At 44.4% G+C, this 20,597-nt stretch overlaps 2 protein-coding genes across 2 annotated transcripts; one reads left to right on the top strand and one right to left on the bottom strand.

Moving 5' to 3' along the window:
- Nucleotides 2,995-4,374, top strand: LOC8062940 (UDP-glycosyltransferase 91B1). The gene has a single exon (XM_002466561.1). It carries the CDS (start codon nt 2,995-2,997, stop codon nt 4,372-4,374), a length of 1,380 nt encoding a protein of 459 aa, XP_002466606.1.
- Nucleotides 18,626-19,027, bottom strand: LOC110436151 (shadow of prion protein-like). The gene has a single exon (XM_021462456.1). It carries the CDS (start codon nt 19,025-19,027, stop codon nt 18,626-18,628), a length of 402 nt encoding a protein of 133 aa, XP_021318131.1.

Raw genomic sequence — 20,597 nt, 5'->3', positions numbered from 1 at the left:
CCGTCGTTTTCTTCCTGTAGAAAGTTGGAGGCTGCGATCTTTCGGTTCTACACATCGTTGTACGTCAACGCTGGCCGTGAGGGAGGCGATCTTCATCAAACCGGTTGTGAGGAGGTACGTACGCCATGGCCATGGTCATCCTTCCAGTATGTGCATCAGGTTTCCATGATGCCTAGGGTTTATATGTTGGTACCGGTTGTTGTTTAGACCTTGGAGTCGACGGCATGAAGAAAATTTTTGCTTTAAAAAAACCGTTGGGTCTACACTTTGGGTTTTGTCAACTCAATTTTGTCAAACCATTAGAGGTAACCTTTTTTTCTTCTCTCTATATTGATTTGAGACTTGGCAAATTTCATATTTTGTCAAAGATAAAATGTAAAAACCGTTGGAGATGTAAACAAAAACTAATTACACAGTTTTGTAATTTGCTAAACGAATCTTTTAAGCCTAGTTACTCCATGATTGGACAATAATTACCAAATACAAACAAAAATGTTATAGTACGCTGCTTCACAAAATCACAATGAGTTTATAGAGAAGACACCTCCAACTTCCTTCGTCTCTCTGGTAAGTGGATACATGCTCAATCTTTTGATTCAAGTATGGACTTTGTCCTGCACCACTCTGCTCCAAATTATAAGTCCTCCCAGACAGCATGCTTGGAAGACGACCCTCCAAGTCCAAGCCGTTAGCTCCAGTCTTTTGGTCCAATTTCGTATAACGACTCCAATGCCTAAAAACATTAAATGCACCATCAATATTAATTTTAAAGTGGCCATTAGGCTAGGCCTCCGTTCCCTCCATCTAGCACTTAGGCCATCTCAATATAAGTTTCATGGTTCAGTTTTCAATATATTTATATTTTGAAAACAGTGCAAAAGAGTTTCATCACATTTATATTTTGAAAACAGTACAAAAGAGTTTCATCCTCATGAAACTCTCTCTACTTTCATAAAACTTTTATCATCTATCTCTTCATTAATATAATATCACATTAATATATTTGATATTCATAAAACTCCAATAAAACTTCATTGAGACGGTCTTACAATCTGTTCAATTCCTCCATCATACTACGCTTTTCATCATACGACTCAATGGTGCTTTTAACAGATTGTTTAATTTTAGATGCCACTTAGGAGGCAACCTCACGGAGTATATGTAGAACCACCAATCGTTGATAAATCCTTTTAGAATGTATAATCAGGTATAATGTTCATCAGTCACCACTCAAATCTTGTGACGTGTACTATTTTGTACTTATTCTGACCATGGACCCCAAAACAAAAACCAACGTAATGGAAAAGAACGACAAAACCTTTTTTTTTATGCGAATCCATTTTGTGAGCCGAGTCACTGACATTGGCACATTGCTGCTGTCTGCTCAGTCGCTGAGACGAGTTCCTCTCTCGGCTCTCGCTGGCCTGTCGTCTGTCGACCATTGGCTATCTTTCTCGAAAACATCGAAGATGCTTCTATTGTACCAACAGGATCTCTATGTGTGAGAAAAGCTGTCAGGATCTCTGTGTTTTTCCATATTGTCATATCCGTCACTGCAAAACAACGAACAACCAATATCCGTTGCCGCTCGCCCTGCCGTCAACTCCAATGGAGTCCATAAACAGTCCCTCATTCTAAATTTTAAGAGTTTGATTAAAAAAACAACTTCAATGAGCCTTCTACTTAGGCCCTGTTTAATTTTCCACCCAAAATTTTTTCATCCATCACATCGAATCTTTGGACACATGCAATGTACATAAAAAAATAAACTAATTACACAGTTTGGTTGAAAATCGCGAGACGAATCTTTTAAGCCTAGTTACTCCATGATTAGCCTTAAGTGCTACAACCCACATGTGCTAATGATAGATTAATTATGCTTAATAGATTTGTCTTGTAGTTTCCTGACGAGCTATGTAATTTATTTTTTTATTAGTTTTTAAAAATCTCTTCCGACACATTCGATGTGACACCAAAAAAATTTTCATCTCCAATTTAAACAGTGCCTTAGGCTCTTATTTTAGAAGCAGTCCCAAATTTTAGTTTCAGACCCTCAAGAATAGGACCTTCCTATCCTCTCCCTCTCCCCAAACGCCACCGCGCCCCCGACGCGGCCGCGGCCACCGCGCCGCCCTCCCACCGCCTCCTTCTCGCCCTCCATGCGAGCGTCCCCTCCTCTCTGAGCGCCGTCGAGCAGCAGGCCGCAACAGTCCGCAGGCCGAGCGAGCAGTAGGCCGCAGTCCATTGGCCTCCATCTCCCACCTCACGAGCAGGCCACAGGCCACAGGCCGTTGTGATCCGCGCTTGCCGCAACCCTCCCGCTTCCATCTCCCACCTCCCCTGCCTGGCGAACCCTAGTGCCATTTCCATCTCCCTGCGGCCGCCTTGTATTGCACCTCCCCTGGCCGGTGAACCCTGTTTGGAGGCTCCGCGTTTCACCCGGAGCTTCCTCGGCTCCAGCAGCACCTACACGGTGTCGCCTATGGACGGCAGTGCGTCATCAGGAGGATTCTCCGGAGCAGCGCGCCGGCGAGGTCACCATTGAGTTGTACGCTGTACGCGGCGCGACGATGACGGTGGTGCGCCATCCTCGACGTGGCCCCGGACGAGAGCTTAGGCTCCAGCGCGTGCGCGTGCGCAGGCGCCACCTCCACTTCCTCCCGCTCCCGCGTAGTGCGGCTATTCGCAGCGACGGCGGCGCGCGGGTGGGGCTACTGGCAGCGACGGCGGCGCTGTGCAGCTACTGGCAGCGACGACAGCGTGTGAGCGAGCGAGTTGGAGCGGATAGGGTGTTGGGCTGGAGCGGTTAGGGTATTGGACGAAGTTGATGTTATTTTAGGCTCCTATTGTATGCAGACTAGCATACAAATGAAAAAAAAAGCTCAATTTGCATATTGGCTGGAGTTGTTCTTATTCCTTGGTCTTGGTGTGTTCCCTACTCCCGTGTCGAGCTCCCTACTCCCGCTCGCAATGGACACGGCCGACGACTCTACCATGCACATCGTCATCTTCCCGTGGCTCGCTTTCGGCCACCTGCTTCCCTGCCTCGAGCTCGCTGAGCGTCTGGCCGCGCGCGGTCACCGCGTGTCGTTCGTTTCCACGCCGCGCAACCTCGAGCGACTCCCGTCCGTGCCTCCCGCGCTGGCGCCGCTCGTCGAGCTCGTCGCGCTGCCGCTCCCGCGCATCGACGGCCTCCCGGACGGCGCCGAGTCCACCAGCGACGTGCCATACGACAAGTTCGAGCTCCACAGGAAGGCCTTCGACGGCCTCGCCGCGCCGTTCGCGGCGTTCCTCGACGCCGCGTGCGCGGCGGTGGATGGTGGAGCCAGGAGGAGGCCCGACTGGGTCATCGCCGACTTTATCCACCACTGGGTCGCCGCTGCTGCCCAGGACCGCAACGTTCCATGCGCCATGCTCGTCCCGTGCGCCGCAAGCATCGCGGGCTCCGCCGGCCCGCCGCCGCCGGTGGACTCGGACGCGGAGCAACGGCAGGCGATCGACCAGTCCATGAGCGCGGCACCACCGTTCGAGCAGCAGCAGGCCGCGGAGCTTTTCGCCACCGTGGGCGACTCGGGGCCGTCCATCATCAGCCGCTTCGTCCAGACGCTGGCGAGGTCCAGGTTCTTCGCCGCTCGGAGCTGTCCCGAGCTGGAGCCGGAAGCGTTCCCGCTCCTGACGAGGCTCTACGGCAAGCCGGCCGTCCCGCTCGGCATGCTGCCGCCGCAGCCCGACGGAACGCGCGGCGTCAGCTGGAGCACGGAGGACGACGACTCGACCATGCGGTGGCTCGACGCGCAGCCCGCCAAGTCGGTCGTGTACGTCGCGTTGGGAACCGAGGCGCCGCTGCGTGTCGAGCTGCTCCGCGAGCTTGCCCACGGCCTGGAGCTCGCCGGGACGCGCTTCCTCTGGGCCCTGAGGACGCCGGTCGGCGTCCAAGAAGACGGCATCGTACCCGACGGGTTCGTGGAGCGCACCGGCGACCGTGGGCTCGTGGCGACGCGGTGGGTTCCTCAGGTCAGAGTGCTGGCGCACGGCGCCGTCGGCGCGTTCCTGACGCACTGCGGGTGGGGTTCCATCGTCGAGGGGCTCCAGTTCGGGCACCCGCTGATCATGCTGCCCATCTTCGGCGACCAAGGCCCCAACGCGCGGCTCATGGAGGGGTGGAAGGTCGGGTTGCAGGCAGCGAGGAACGAGACGGACGGATCTTTCGACCGGCACGGCGTTGCCGGAGCAGTTCGGGCCGTCGCGGCGGAGGAGGAGGGGAAGGTGTTGGCGACCAACGCTAGGAAGCTGCAGCACATCGTGGCGGACAGAGCGTGCCAAGAGAGGTGCATCGACGTGTTTATTCAGCATTTGAGATCCTGCAAGGGATGAAGTAGATTCTGGGCTATTTTGTTGGTGACCATTGGTAGCGTCATAGTTCTCGTGCATGAGCTGTTCGTTTTACTGGTGTACTGTTGAGTACTAGTACAGTCATCGTGCAGAAATTTCAAGATTTATTTATGCGATAAATTCATGCTAAATTATGTGTAAATTACTGTCAATTCCAGCTCTTCATGCTAAAGCGTTGCGAACTACCGTCAATTCTGCCTAATAAATTCACTGTGTGGAGTGAATTCGAACATATACAAGCATATCATCAAAGTTTTTTTTTTAGAACTTGCGTATCATGAAAGTTAATCGAGGAGGAGTGTTGGATAGAAAGAAAATCAACAATAATGATAGAACCATATAACTCTACTTTGGGGCTATCTAGTACTACCAAACATCCTAAGGTCGGCCTTGTTTAGTTCGCAAAAGTTTTTAAGATTCCTCGTCACATCGATTTTTTGGTCGCATGCATGAAGCATTAAATATAGACGAAAATAAAAACTAACTGCACAGTTTATCTGTAATTTGTGAGATAAATCTTTTGAGCCTAGTTACTCCGTGATTGGACAATGTTTGTCAAATAAAAACGAAATGCTACAGTAGCCAAAAACAAAAAAAAAATGCGAACTAAACAAGGCCCATTCATCCCAAAAATCAAAAACATTTCAAGATTCTCTGTCACATCGAATCTTGCGCCACATACATGGAGCATTAAATATAGATGAAAATAAAAACTAATTGCACAATTTATCTGTAATTTGCGAGATGAATCTTATGAGCCTAGTTATTCCATTATTAGACAATGTTTGTCAAATATAAACAAAAGTGCTACAGTAGTGTTTCCAAAAAAATTGGCAACTAAACAAAGCCTAAATCTCTTAATGCGTGTCATATTGTCATGCGCCATGCTTTCTGCTGAAAAGTTATGGTTGAAATTATTATTTACTGATTTATTATAAAAAAATATTGTTGATTGGTTGATAGATTTAGGAGATAATAAACAGACTAAAAACTTTTCATGTATGGTTCGACGGGCCTCACATACCTAAAGGTCATGGCTCAAAGCGACATGAAACACAAGAGGCAAGGACGTGCGCGCCGAAAAAAATTCTTATCTAGCTGGTAGGCAATAGATAGCGGCTACTATGGCCTTGTTTAGTTCAACCAAAAACTTTTCAAAATTTTATGTCATATCGAATCCTACGGCACATGCATGAAGTATTAAATATAGACGAAAACAAAAACTAATTACACAGTTTGGCTGTAAATCACGAGATGAATCTTTTGTGACTAGTTAGTCCATAATTGAATAATATTTATGAAATAAAAATGAAATGCTACATTAGCGAAATCCAAAAAATTTTCAGAGCTAAACAAGGCCACATGTTCACATTTTTCTTGTTCGAAGTAGCTGCGCGTGGTACAGGTTTATGTGCGACCCTCGGAGAGGATTAACAGATTTGTCACGCCTATACGTGAGCTGAAAAATGCACTCCATATTTCTATCTAAATTTAATACTCTATATATATGCCGTAAGATTCAATGTGATGTGAAATCTTGAAATTTTTTGAGAACTAGGCCACAGGGTGAAGAGCAGAACCTGCTGGCAATAAACGTCTGACGCCACCAACGACCAAATCAAGGTAACAAGTATAGTATGTTTTTTTTTTGACAAAAAGTATAGTATGTTTACAACAATTATAAGATAATATAATAATCGAAAGTAGTACGATCTCAACATCAAAAAATTTCAGAGCTAATTTTTTTTTTTTGAGAACTAGGCCACAGGGTGAAGAGCAGAACCTGCTGGCAATAAACGTCTGACGCCACCAACGACCAAATCAAGGTAACAAGTATAGTATGTTTTTTTTTTGACAAAAAGTATAGTATGTTTACAACAATTATAAGATAATATAATAATCGAAAGTAGTACGATCTCAACATCAAAAAAAATTTTGTTTATCGAAATCAAAAAAATTTCAGAACTAAACAAGGCCTATGTTCACATTTTTCTTGTTCGAAGTAGCTGCGCGTGGTACAGGGTTTATGTGCGACCCTCGGAGAGGATTAACAGATTTGTCACGCCTATACGTGAGCTCAAAAATGCACTCCAACTTGCTATTCCCTAGTTCAAATTTGCACTGTGTGGTAAGTGCGAGCTGGGATCGAAGATTAACATATTTGTCACGCCTGTACTGTACATGTGCTAAAAAATGCACTCCAGATTACTACTTCCTCCATCTCAAATTGTAAGTCATTCTAAGAATCTTAGAGAGTCAAAATATTTTTACGTTTGACCAAAATTATAGAGAGAAATACTAAAAATTGTAACGTAAAGTGAGTATACTATAAAAATATAATTAAGAAAGAATTTAATGATACTTAGTTGGTATCATAATAATAATTATTTTATTATATAAATTCGGTCAAACTTAGAAAAGTTTGACTCTCCAAAATTCTTGAAATGACTTACAATTTGGGATGGAGGGAGTACTATATACCTGAAGAGTAAGAAGCATTATTGGGTGAATGAGGTTGTTTAATTTGGGCATTCTTTCCCGTGCAAACCTATAGAATGCATTTGTGTGATTTGAGCAGGAGGAGCATAACTTGAATCATCAGTGCATATTGTGTAATCTGGGCATTCCGGTGTTTGGCAAAGGTTATTAGTCGAACCGCCTTATGCCATGGCTTCAAATCCTGACCGATACAGGTTCTCCTCCAGCCGAACCTATTTCCACTACTACGGGTTCTTCAAAAGTTCAAATCTGATCGTCGAGGCATTGCCATCAGTATAGAGAAGGACAAATACTAAGCTGCAATTGTGAAGGGACACGATCGGTGGGATCCAATTACCCCAATCTGATTCTTGGATCTTTTCTTGTTGATTGATGAAGGCGATGCATGCCGATTAAAACGGTTGCATAAAGGTTTTGATCAGAATCGATCGAACAGGATGCACGCTCAACAGAATAAGAGTTTGTATTATTTTACACATTCAGAAATCAGAATACAGAAGAATTGACTTCTTGACATCATCAGCAGGGGGGCAAAAAAAGCAGAAACAAGGTCAAAAGATGGACAACCCTGGATTCTCGCACAGCTCTATACCCTCCTATGACGCGTCGCCGTCGAGAAGCGCCTCTCGTCCGTCGATCTCCAGCTGCTCACTCGTCTCCTACTCTTCATGGCCGGCTCCGGCTCCATCTCCCTCGTCCTGTGCTCGACCATCTCCGGGACCTTGCGTTGCCGCTTCACGTCATCAGCTTCTCGGTAGCAGCCTCCTGCCCCTGGCCCTAGGTGCTTGCGCTTTGCATCCCCTGTCTGCTCGTTCCTGACGCGATCGCCGCCGGCAATGGAAACGCCAGGAGGCATCTTCTTGTTCTCGGGGCACTCCAGGTCTGACATCTTGGCGGCTTGCTTGATGCTATCCGCTTGAAGAACTGTCGTCTCACAACCGCCGCGGACGCATCCTCCGGTGACCGGAGCGGCCACCTCGTGCTCACACAACATCTGCAACAGCGTGTCCAAGGCGGCGCGTTCGGCTTCGGTCGACGCGGCTTCGGCTTCGATCGACGCCCTCCACTGCGCCAAGATGCCGCGCGCGAGGGCGCGCACCCACCCGGCCTCGTGCCTCAGCAGGCCGCCGACGGTCTTGGCGACGTCGGTGGCCGCCAGCATGGTCGGCGTCACCGGGATGGGGACGGACTGCAGCGTCAGAAGCGCCTCGGCCATGGCCCTGTCGAGCAGCCGGCAGAGCCCCTCCGCTCGAAGGTCGTCGTCGTTGTCCGCGGCATCGCAGAGCATCTCCACGAGGTGGCTCCTCACTTCCCGGTACTTGTCCCGCGAGCAGCACTCGGTGGCGGCCTCGATGGCAGTGTCGATGACGCCGAACGCCGGGAAGAAGGGCTTCCACCGCCGGAGCGCCATCACCGCTGCTGCTGCGGCGGCGTGCGCTTGGATTGGCTCCAGGGAACTATAGGCAAGCTCTCGAGATGGATGCTGAGGAGGAAAGGGTCGATGGGAGGGAGTATGGGACAGCGACGATGGGACCCCGGACTTTATAGGGATCGTCGTCACGAACGCGAATCCGATTGAGGAGATTGGTTATTCGAGTCATACACGAATTCGTGACGAACGCGAATCTAACTGAGGCCCTGTTTAGTTCCCTATCCAAAATTTTTTTATCCATCCCCTCGAATCTTTGGACACATGCATGGAACATTAAATGTAGATAAAAAAATAAACTAATTACACAGTTTAGTTAAGAATCGCGAGACGAATCTTTTAAGCCTAGTTACTCCATGATTAGCCTTAAGTGCTACAGTAACCAACATATGCTAATGACAGATTAATTATGCTTAATAAATTTGTCTTGCAGTTTTCTGACGAGCTATGTAATTTGTTTTTTTATTAGTTTCTAAAAACCCCTCCCGACATCCTTCCGACACATCCGATGTGACACCCAAAAAATTTTCGTTCCCAATCTAAACAGGCCCTGACGAGATTAATTAGTTGTTCGAGTCGGACACGAATTCGTCTAAGGCGGTCGATGGGAATGACTGAGGAGATTGTGGTTGTAAGTTCGTGTCCGACACGAACTAGAAACGCTGGCGCCCCCACCACGCCCCGTGGCCGCGCGGGGGCTGCTGGCTGCCTGCTGCTTCTTCGAGAGGCGTGCTTCCTCTATGCTGACAGCGGCTTGCTGACGGGTGGCAACGTACGACGGGCACAACACTTGATCTTCCTGGTCATGTGAACTCCTAGGCCTTGTTTAGTTCTAAAAAATTTTACAAAATTTTTCAAATTCTCCGTCACATCGAATCTTTAGACATATGCATGGAGTATTAAATATAGACGCAAATAAAAACTAATTGCATAGTTTGGTCGAAATTGATGGGACGGATCTTTTGAGTCTAGTTAATCCATGATTGGACAATATTTTTCACAAACAAACGAAAGTACTACAGTACCTATTTTGCAAAATTTTTTGGAACTAAACAAGGCCCTAGATCATTTTTATCCCAAACATCGAAAGCGAGCAGATTATCTCAAAGACATCTTCATATTTAGTATATGAGTCACGAAAAACAAGTCGTCTCTAAGAATTTACTATATTTTTATCCTATAAAAGTTTCTCTCTCGCCACTTTTTCCTATGATCCATCTCATGTTTTTTATCAACTAAATTTGTTTCTATACGCATTTAAATACTTCCACAAGATTTTTCTTTCTTGCATATTTCTCATCTAGAACCTTGCCTTTTTCCTTTTTACTAGATATAGGGCGAAAAACTCTAGATGCGGCTCCTAGGCCACGCACATATATACGTGCTCGGGATAAATTTTTAAAAATATTGAGAAAGATAAAGAGGGAAGATGTCAAACTATTAGAGAAAGTTTTTTTCTAAAAAACTAAGAATGAAAATACCGGATAACAAATTATTAGAGATGCTGTGATTAACAACACATCTGGTCATGGCAAACGCAGTCACTGTACTACGGCAATGATACTACTTCGAAATTTAAAAGTTGTAGTGCACTATCCTCTTTTTATATATGAAAAAAAGTCTACATAATCCTCAAACTATGCAGGGTGGACTACTTATAGCTTTATATTATAAAACTGGAGCTTCTATGGTCTAAGGCCTTGTTTAGTTCCTTCTCGAAATTTTTTCGGAACACTGTAGCACTTTCGTTTGTTTGTGGTAATTATTGTCCAATCATGGACTACCTAGACTCAAAAGATTCGTCTCGTAAATTTCGACCAAACTGTGTAATTAGTTTTTATTTTCGTTTATATTTAACACTCCATACATGCATATAAAGATTCGATGTGACGGGGAATCTTGAAAAAAATTTGGATTTTGGGTGGAAGTAAACAAGGCCTAATTGTGGTGAAATTTTTATGGTGAGATAATTATTATATGCTTAAACTATACTAAAAGTTTCATACTCATTGAATCATATAAAACTATATTATAGATAAAACAAAGATTTAACAAGCATAAACCTAAACAAATCTATAACTAAGTTATACATGATCCATATAATAATTAGCCCACCATAAAAAAGTTCACCGCAATTAAACCATAAAAACTATAGCTATAAATTATTCTAATTAACTACAAAAAAATATAGATCTAAAACTACACAAAAAAAACTTTGTACCATGTAGACATACTCATGTGGAGTCTAACAAAATTTGATTTTCTATTTTATGACTTTTTGCCAAAATAAATAAAAAATAAAAAGACAAAATTGTTTGGTTGTAGCAAAAATCACCTTCCAAACCCGCTTTGGGGGGTTACTTAGCCGGTCTTGGAAAGTTTAGGAGGTAGAATATTTAATTTTATAGTTTTAGAGATGAAGTAGTTTAGCCTACATAGGTTTGAGGTTTATGTAGTTTTTTTTCCTATACGAAAACATGACATGCATTGAGATCACGACATGAATGAAACAATGAAATGAGAATATATCTATAGTATCTCTAATAGTGCCAATTAAGCTTTGTTTTCTAAAACAATTAATCTGCCTATGTGAAATCAAGTAATTATGCATGAATTGTGTAGTAATTTGACATGAATTGAGTTCGTATGAGAAAAAATATCCACATCGTAAAACATGGCATAATGAAATTTCACATTTGTTCCTGAGCATGACTTATAAGGAATCACTCTACTCCCTCCAATCACACAATCTTTGTCGTTTATGACAAGAATTGGTTGAATCACAGACATCATTAACTATTATTACCTTATATATTTATAGCTTGGAAAATTTCAAGTTATTTGTGTACATTTTGTATTCAGATGCTTGTAGAATCTTGCTAAGTCCAATACACAAACATTTTTTTAGAATATATTCTTAAAACATTTCGAATATAAAATATTTACAAGTATTTTGAACATAAATATATATAATTTACACATTTCCTAAATTAAACAATACAATAGTTATTATCATTTGTAGAACTGTAGTTCTTAAGGTTCAACCAATTTTGATTCTATAAACAAGTTACTGTGACTAGAGGGAGTATTTAGCAGTGCAGGGGGAGGCTACTCAGATTGGTAATAAACGGGGCAAAGTCGTACTAACTCTCAGTTGTTCATGGAGATTTTCTTTCCTCCAAAGAACACGACAGAGTTGGCTTCTAGGTCAACACAATGCAAGCTTTGTTGGAAAAAAAACACACACACACAATGCAAGGCTTTTATTATGTTAAATAGAATAGCAAACAAAATGAGATAACCGATCGAGTACAATAACGATGAAACTTCCAGGTTGCCGGGCATCTTTTGGCAAAGTGAGCTTCAAATTTACAGAGTAGTTAAGTCCTAATCAGGATTCAGGAACACATCAACTGTGGTGGTGTGCCCCTTCAGCAAGCACCAAGCAGCTCCGACTCTGCCGCGATCTACGTCATCAGCTGAAGACCCTCTATGGCCCTGCCGCCGCGCCGCCGCTCCCACAGGCTCGGCGCGTTGTCGTCAGTCGCCGGCCGCTTCACCACCGGCAACGGCGGATCAAACACGCCCACTGCCATGGCCACGGCCACACCGCGACGGACACCACGAGTGCTCCCTGTCGCGGATGCCGTGGCACGCGGTACGTCCCTGACCTTGGCGCAGGCACGCGACGTCCTCGCGTTCCGCCTCATCCCGAACAACCCGAGCAAGAGATTCGCCACCTTGCCGCCGGCGCCGCGGTACCGCGAGTCCCTCGGCGGCGGCGGCGGTCCGCGCGCGCTCGAGCAGCCGCTCCTCTTCCTCCTCCCCTTAACCTGCCCCATGCAGGTGATCCTCGGCGACGCCGGCAGGCCACCGCCGCCGACGGCGCGCTCGGCGTCGTCGTCCTTGTTCCTCTTCTTCTTCTTCTCGTCCTGCGCCCTCTGCCACACCGCCGGCGACAGGAGCAGCGGCGAGTAGGCGGCCGGCAAGGCCTTCTTACCGCCCTCCCTCGGCGCCGGGGGCGGCGTAACGTTGACGAGAAACCACGTCGGCGTCGGAGCCTTGATGTGGTGCTGCTGAACCACCGCCGCCGCCATGGCCGGCCGGAGATCGATCGACGTACGCCGCGGCCGTAGCGCGCTCGATCTCCCTGTGGTCTCGTCTCTCGTCTGTGCTGCTGGCTGCTACTGAGCTCGATCTACACGGCTCCGGTCCCGTGCCCGAGGCGGTTCTTATACGCGAAGAGAGCGGGGCCGCGATGACCGACTCCGATTCAGTCCAATGGCTCGCGCGCAGCACTAATTCGATTAGAAAACGGATTGAATTAGAAAGAAAATATAAAATGTTACGAGTGGCGAAAATGCGATTAAGGCACTCACAATGCAAGACTCTATCACAGAGTCCAAAACAATTAATTACATACTATTTATGGTATTTTGCTGATGTGGCGGTATATTTATGGAAGAAAGAGGTAGAAAAATAAGACTCCAAGTTTTATTTAGGCCAGTCTCAATACATGTTTCATGAGAGTGTCATGCACATTAAATAGGTGTCACATAAGCAAAATTGCTGACTTGGCAAGGTCATTAAATGAAGGAGTTTCATGAGAGGAGTTTCATCCCCATAAAACTCATGTGGCTCGGTTACCTAGTTTATAGTTTTGGTAACTGTGTCATGAAACTATGCATTGAGACTGGCCTTAGACTCTAAGTCCACATTGTTCGAGATAATAAATGACTTTAGACTCTATGATAGAGTCTGAGTGTCCTTACTAGCTTTCGTTATTATTCTTTTTCCAGGTCAAGTCCTGGTAGTCGTAGCGAGGCAGCGATCACGACTTGAACTTACCAACGGGGACAACAGCGGCGAGCGTGACTGGGCCGGTGCGAAGCGAGAGTGCGATTACTGGTCGCTCGATCTTTCTTTGCTAACTTACGTGGAACGTTTAGCGGGTCGCTTTGGCGCGGCGCGGACGTTAGCTATGCGAGGGCCGTGGACTTCTGCGCACGCGACGTCACTTCTGCAGACTTCTGCTGCCAGGAGGTTTCTTTGAGAGTTTTGCTGCTAGCTGCCTCTCTGGTGATGGTCTCGCGCTGGTTCAGAGCCGGTTGGCGTTTATGCGTTGCGGAGAAACTCATGGTTATGGATGAGTGGACACTGTCCAAGACTGACTCGTGGTGTTTGCTTGTGGGATATAACAAATTTAACAACCTCATCCTCGTGCCAAAGCTGATTAATATGAAATAACACCACTGCACGTCAGTCGTGTATTAATCTACTGAGTTAGGCATGTAGGAGTATTGTTTATTATGTTCTAGTTTGTTGACTAGATACGGTGTATCAAATATGGCTGACAGTATCCATCCGGAAAACCATTAGTGTTGCACATAAACAGAAAGATCAAGGATCGGCTGGAACATCGGAGTTGTTTAATTTGCGAGGAACTATGCTCAACCTATGAGTTTTGGTAAAATTATTCTATCATTAGTATATTGATTATTGTTTCACGACAGATGAGGTAGTTGTGGATAACCCATCGTATAAGAAACCAAAAAGAAATTGAGGAATTAGAACATGTGTGCACCGCCATATTCCTCAAACCCGGTGTCAAAAACTGCTATACCCTAGACAAGCGGTCAAGTAAACCCATGAGTTTTTTTATACCCGTTTCATCATAGAATAGTAGCTCTCTCAAAGTCTCAACTAGATTGATTCATTTAGAGGCGCATATGACGGCTTTCCCATCCTAACGGTTTGATAAAGGCATGCGTATGTAAACAAAAATTTTTCGAATAACTTTATATGTTCACTAAATATATTTAGAAATTTTTACATAGAGCATTCAACAATGTAAGAAACCACTACTGTCATCTTGCTCGGAGGCTGAACAGCTTTGAGTCTCCAATCCTGTTATGGGCAGGCTTCGCCTCCCGTCCCAATTGCTGAAATAATTTGCTCTAGTGCTAGCGCTTCGTTGGCAGCAAGCATATTAGTCCCACCTCGTTCAGACATACACAATTGAAGTTGCACGCAGTCCATAAAACCAAGGCAAACATAAGCAATCACTACACAACTGTGTTGGTTTATCGTGCCTAGGGGGCGAATAGTCTATGAGCACCCATTTATACATGTATGTGGGTATTGAGTTTTTAATGGGCACATGAAAGGTTCTAAATAGCTAGGGGGTGCATAGTCTATAAAAATTATCTATAAATATACTAGAACAAGTGGTTAGTAATCTAAATGGTGAAATATAATTTTGCTCTAGCTTTATAAGGGTTGCAAACCATCTATCCAATTCAGGTGAGAATTATTGCTAAGTCACTACTCACTAAGAGCTCTCAACAAGTTATGATCACCAAACACAAACAAAGGCTAAGTCACTACTCACTAAGAGCTCTCAACAAGTCTACACTAAACAGCTCCACTAGAAGATACTAAACTAGCAAGCAACCAAGCTCTCAAAATTAATTACACTAAAGAGTTTGCTACAACTAGTTTTGCAAGGAATGTAAAGGAATGAGTAGAGGGGTTATACTGTCGTGTTGAGGAATAAACCAATCACAATATGAATACCAAAAACACTTGGAGAATTCCAATCATAAGATGGACACCAAGATTTTTCTCTCGAGGTTCACATATTTGTCAGCACACTAGTCCCCATTATGTCGACCAACAATTGGTGGTTCTGTGGCTAAAAGTTATTGCATGAACCTCGTCCTCACATAGGACACCGCAAGAATCTATCCATAAGTGAGGTAGCTCAATGACACGAACAATTTACTATAGTGGCTTTTGGCGCTCTACCAGACCTAAACCCCTCACAACTCACAAGATCACCAAAGCTAGCCATGAATAATCACCAACACATGTCAAACCTCCACCACTGCTCCTAGCCATCTAGGCATCGGTAAACGCCAAGAGTAACAAGAAAATCGTAGCAAAACGATCCTCAAGTGCCACTAGATGCAACCAATTAAGCAAATGCACTTAGAATTACTCAATCTCACTTTGATTTGCACTATCAAGCAAGGAGGTGAGTGGGAGGGTGTTTTCTCAGCTCGAAGGGTGTTAGCACATGTAAGAATGACAAATAGAGTGAGCCAAACACGCCAAAGCTCTATTTATAGAGCCCTCAAAAAGTTATAGCCATTATGCCCTCGAGGAGGTTTGGACTCAGGAACTAGACCTTGGGACTGGACCGCTACAGTGAGAGTCCGGACCCTAAGATCACACCATGTGTCCCCATATTCAAACACATCCATTCAATCCCAACGGTCACTAAAAAAGCATCAAACTGCATAGAATGAACCCTACAACCAGACCAACTCAGGGTCCTATCCCTTCAAATGCAAGAAAACGTGCTCAACCAAAACCCAGAAAACAAGGTGGGGACCCTCGAACTAGACCTGGTCTGTACCCTAGAATTGGACTTAGGAGACATGTCCTGTTTAGAGTCCTTAGCGCTAGAGCTACTCTAACTTTTAGCTCAAACTCCAATTTCAAATATTTTCAATATTTTCGAAAGCTCATGCAGAGGGCTACACATCCCACATACATATATGAATATATGATCCAACGTATAATGGATTAATATTAAATTCCAATCCAAGAGCCCTCATAGTGCAACACAGATCAACAGGACCATCTCGCAATGGTCTTGTTTCGCTTGCCAAGAGGATCCTATTAACATTTCCACCTTCAAACCAACTTCTATCTTTTCACCCTTGCTCCCAAGTGATAAACACATTGTGTATCATCATTTGTGCATGAGTTTTAGCATTTTTCAAAGTATTTTACAAGGATTAATTGTTAGCACACTAGATCCTAATACATATGCACGAATCACTTCACCTAGTGGCACTTGATAATTACTTTAACCGAGATTCTCCACTCTGATAGTATGACTATCTATCATAAATCCACTCACACCCACTTAGTGTTTTGAGTGACAAAACAAAATGGCCCTATCACATACTCCCTCCGTCCTAGTAAGATTGTCGTTCTAGCGACCGAGCGTTGCCCAATAAAATGTGTCGTTCTAGGCTATGGCCCATCTACTGCACATGCCCACTACATGTTGCTCCCTACAACCGGCACCATTCACCCACCAGATGAGCCCCCAATGAAAGCTGCGCAGCTTGTAGTGGCCACTGGCTAGTGGCTAGTGCTGCTGCTAGCTAGAGAGTAGGCTTTCTTAGTCACCGTGTCCAACTCTACAATGACACTTAACTGGATAGAGGGAGTATATCTTTGTCTTGAGCCCATTTTATTTTTCTCTTTTTTTTTCAAGTTAGAGCACTTGATCTTCAAGTTTGGTCACCACTATCACCATGACTCCATCTTGCTCCATCACTTGTATTGGACCATCTCATCTAGTCACACACTTTAGATTCAAAGATTCGTCCAACAAATATTTCATCAATTATCTAAAACCAAACTAGAATTCAAAACATATTCTTTTTGGTAGCCACGTACCTAGCGGATTTGTATTGTTGCCATATTTAGCCTCGTTACACTAACTTTTTTCTTTTTAACTATTTTGGGTCTCCATGTGACCGTGTTAGCTAGCTCACGTGCTGTTGGAGACGCGCGCTAAGTCTGACCAGTAAAACAAGTGACAGATGCACTGCTGCAGGTTGATACATGAGCCAGGGGACGTACTTGTACAAGAAAATAACTCGAGCTATTTTTCTTATCTATTTCTTAAGGTACGTAATTGCAGCGGTAGATAAGGAGCTAAAGTTAATTGGCTAAAGTTAAAGAGCTAAATTTTAGATTACTTTTAGTTCACTTGTATTGTATAATAAGTTAATGGCCTTTTTTTTTAAAGTTAGCTGAACTTTAGACATCGTTTAATTGTTTAGAGCCTCAAGAGCTAAAATGGTCTAAAGTTTAGAAGGTAGCTTTAGACCGTAGGATCAAAATAGACCATAATATATATTAATTATTGCTTGTCATAACGGGAAAACACACAAATTTGTGCCTAATAAAGATGGGATTTCCATAAAAATATATACTCTGTAGTAGAAAAAAAGTGGGCCACCATAAATTTGGGTCCAGATCGAAATCTCGAGTTGAACTTTTTATTTTTACATATATGTTATAACAACCCTCCTTTGCCATTTGACATGGGACGACTATGGTGGTGGACACTTTGGGTTGCATACGGGGCAGTTGGCCCTGCATATTTCCATGGTGTCATAGCACACCTCTTCTACTCCTTTTTTCATTGTGCAGCAATAGCAGTCCACCAATTTGGAAAGTGAACCACACTTTGTCGCGTGGCAAAATATCAACACGACCTTGTTCTCGTGTAATGTCGTTGTGAAATCGACCGATGTAGAATTGTCACTTGTTATGGTAAGGGAAGTCTGTTGTAACTGATAACGACCTGATACAATATATTAAGGTTAACACTTCACATAATAATAAGTATGTAAAATTATCGTAGACATATGGACATCATATGTGTTAATTAAATTTAGGGTCAATTGTATTACTGCCCTCGTTTTCAATTCTAATTGCACATTTATTCCTATTTTTTAACTTTGCAGATTTGTCCTTATTTTTAGAATATGAAGCTTCCACTTGCCCCTATTCCGTGGAGGAGACTTAACTGTGTTAAGTGAAGGATGAAAAGACACACATGCCCTTGGCATAAATGACCCAATAATCAATATGATTTTTATGTGGAATTTATTGTGGATATATTTTGTACATACATCACCACAAATTTATTTAAATATCAAAATATAATATTCTTCAAGCATGACATGATATAAGTTAACGAAGAGAGTATCATTGGGCTTCCATTCCGGCCCTCCTCTTTTCCATTTCATGTCACACTATTATTTCTACACATTAAGGAAGTGTTTGGTTGGGTATGTTAAAGTTTAACATTTATCAAAGTATTTTGTCTTATTTAGTAATTAGTGTCTAAATATAGATTAATTAGGTTTAAAAGATTTATTTTGCAAATTACTCCATGTATGTATCAAACATTCAATGTGACGGGAGTTAAATTAAAAGTTTAAGTGGGCGAACCAAACGGGGCCTAAGCTCCATTTGAGCCCTACTCGCTTCCATTTGAGCATCCAAAAACGTCTTCTTTCACCAGACATTTCATCTTCACAGCCAACCAATCACAGAATGCAGCTGCTCAAATTCTCACCTGAATCGGATGCCCATACGACACGAGTCACACGACCATGCCGCTGCCACTACTTGCATTGTAGCCCAGGCATCGAACTCAAGCCTGCACCTGGAGCCCAAGTATTGTCCCTGCAGCAAACGTCCTACCGCCTACAGCTTCGTACTGCCCCACGCCGCCTGCCCGCCGCAGCGAGGGCCGGCTCCGCCTCCCAGTCCCAGCCAGGGCCGCGTGCCGCTGGTCTGCTGCGCCGAGGCCGCGCGACCCCGCGCTGCTGGCCTGTCGCGCCGCCGGCCCGGCGCACCGCACTGGTAGTGGTAGCAGGTGCCTTGCGCCCCCACGTCGCGCCGCTGCTCTGCTGCGCCGGCCGCCGCACCGATGGCCCAGCGCACCGCACTAGTAGCAGGGGCCGCGCGCCGCTGCGTGCTCTGCTTCGCCAGCCGCCAGCCGCCCCGGGCTCCGTGCCGCTGGCCTGCCGCGCCACCATCCCGGTACGCCGCCCCCACACCTGCACGTTGCAGCTCCGCTGCGTCGGCCGTTCCGGCCCCTAGCATGCGCTGTTCTCACGGCCATGGGACTACAAGAGAAGTGGAGACGGAGGCATGAATGTTTCGGATAAGGGAGGGCAACATAATCATTTTTTCCCTTTCTTTCTTTTCCAATGTTTTTTTTTGACCCATTATTTACGAGTAGCGAACGGAGGTGAGAAGCAGGGGCAAACGGCATGTTCAGATTTAAAGAACAGGAGCAAATATGTAAACTTAAAAAAAATATTGACAAACGTGCAGTTAGAGTTCAGAACAAAGACAGTAATGCAATTGCCTCTTAAATTTAACGTGTGTTTAAAAGGAAAAAAGATAGTTCTAAATTTAACCGTGCACAAATATGATAATACGCATGCATGCACGTGGATCGGATACTAGACATAGAAAAAGGTCCGGCATGTCAAATTAATCGTGTTGTGACACTTAGGCCATGCACCCATGCATAAAACTTGTTGACACCCCTGAAGTTAATTACTCAATCTATATTCAGTTTTGCTTTGGTTTGAACAAATTAACCAACGGCAGCACAGGAGGGGGTACTCCGTCTCACTTGCCGTTTATCTTCAAACTAAGTGGGACAAATATTGCCTCCTATTACAAAGTTAGAATGACTTCAAAATTTGGAAGTAACAATAAGTCAATAATACTGTAGAAAACAGGGACCAGATGACTGAAAAAGACCCTAACTAGCTAGTAGATCCATCTATTGCCCTTGATGACGATTGTAGCTAGACTTACATTGCGCTACCGGTGCATGGTGGAGCATAATAACAACCAACGAGATAGCCATCACGCCAACCATGACGTCGTACAACTTTATGCTGGATCGATCGATCGAGTATGTGATGCACACCTGATCGAGCTGTGTGTCTATCAAGAAGATCGATGGTCGAGTTGTTGGGTCGAAAGAAACACAAGATCGAGTTGGATTTCACGCTGGCATTTTTATACTACTCACTACACTACTGAAATTCAACTCTCCAAGGTAATGTTTTCAGTTCCTAGATCGAATTAATGTTGAAACTGTAGGGGTAGTGAATGCAACATTCATCTCGCTAGGTAGCCATACCACGTGGCAAGCGTGGAAAGCACCTCTCAAAAGAAAAATCTCGCTAGGTAGCTATTTTCAGCTAGATTGAGGCCCTGTTTAGTTTACTCAAAAACCAAAAACTTTTCAAAATTTCCCGTCACATCGAATCTTGCTGCACATGCATGGAGCATTAAATATAGATGAAAACAAAAACTAATTGCACAGTTTGTCTGTAAATCGCGAGACGAATCTTTTAAGCCCAATTACTTTATGATTGGACAATGTTTATCCAAAAACTTTTTGGATCTAAATATAAGACCTGAGTTAATATTCAAACTGAAAGGGTAGTGAATGCAACATTCATCTCTAGGTGCCGTCACGGAACACTTTCCCTAATGGTATTTGACGGTTGCAGCATACAGGAAAAAACCTAGCTGGGGTAGTGAATGCAACATTCATCTCCCTAGGTAAACTGACGATGTCACCTCTACTAGTAAACACATCATTCATCTCCCTAGTTAAACTGACTCAGTCATCCCTACTAGTAAA

The sequence above is a fragment of the Sorghum bicolor genome, chromosome 1, assembly GCF_000003195.3.
Source record: "Sorghum bicolor cultivar BTx623 chromosome 1, Sorghum_bicolor_NCBIv3, whole genome shotgun sequence".
Taxonomy (NCBI): Eukaryota; Viridiplantae; Streptophyta; class Magnoliopsida; order Poales; family Poaceae; genus Sorghum; species Sorghum bicolor.
The sequence above is the reverse complement of the archived record's forward strand: the minus strand, read 5'-3'. Positions and strand labels throughout refer to the sequence as shown.

Bases quoted from the DNA above. Each gene is read 5' to 3' on its own strand.
- LOC8062940 (XM_002466561.1), top strand. From the start codon at position 2,995: ATGCACATCGTCATCTTCCCGTGGCTCGCTTTCGGCCACCTGCTTCCC.
- LOC110436151 (XM_021462456.1), bottom strand. From the start codon at position 19,027: ATGCTAGGGGCCGGAACGGCCGACGCAGCGGAGCTGCAACGTGCAGGT.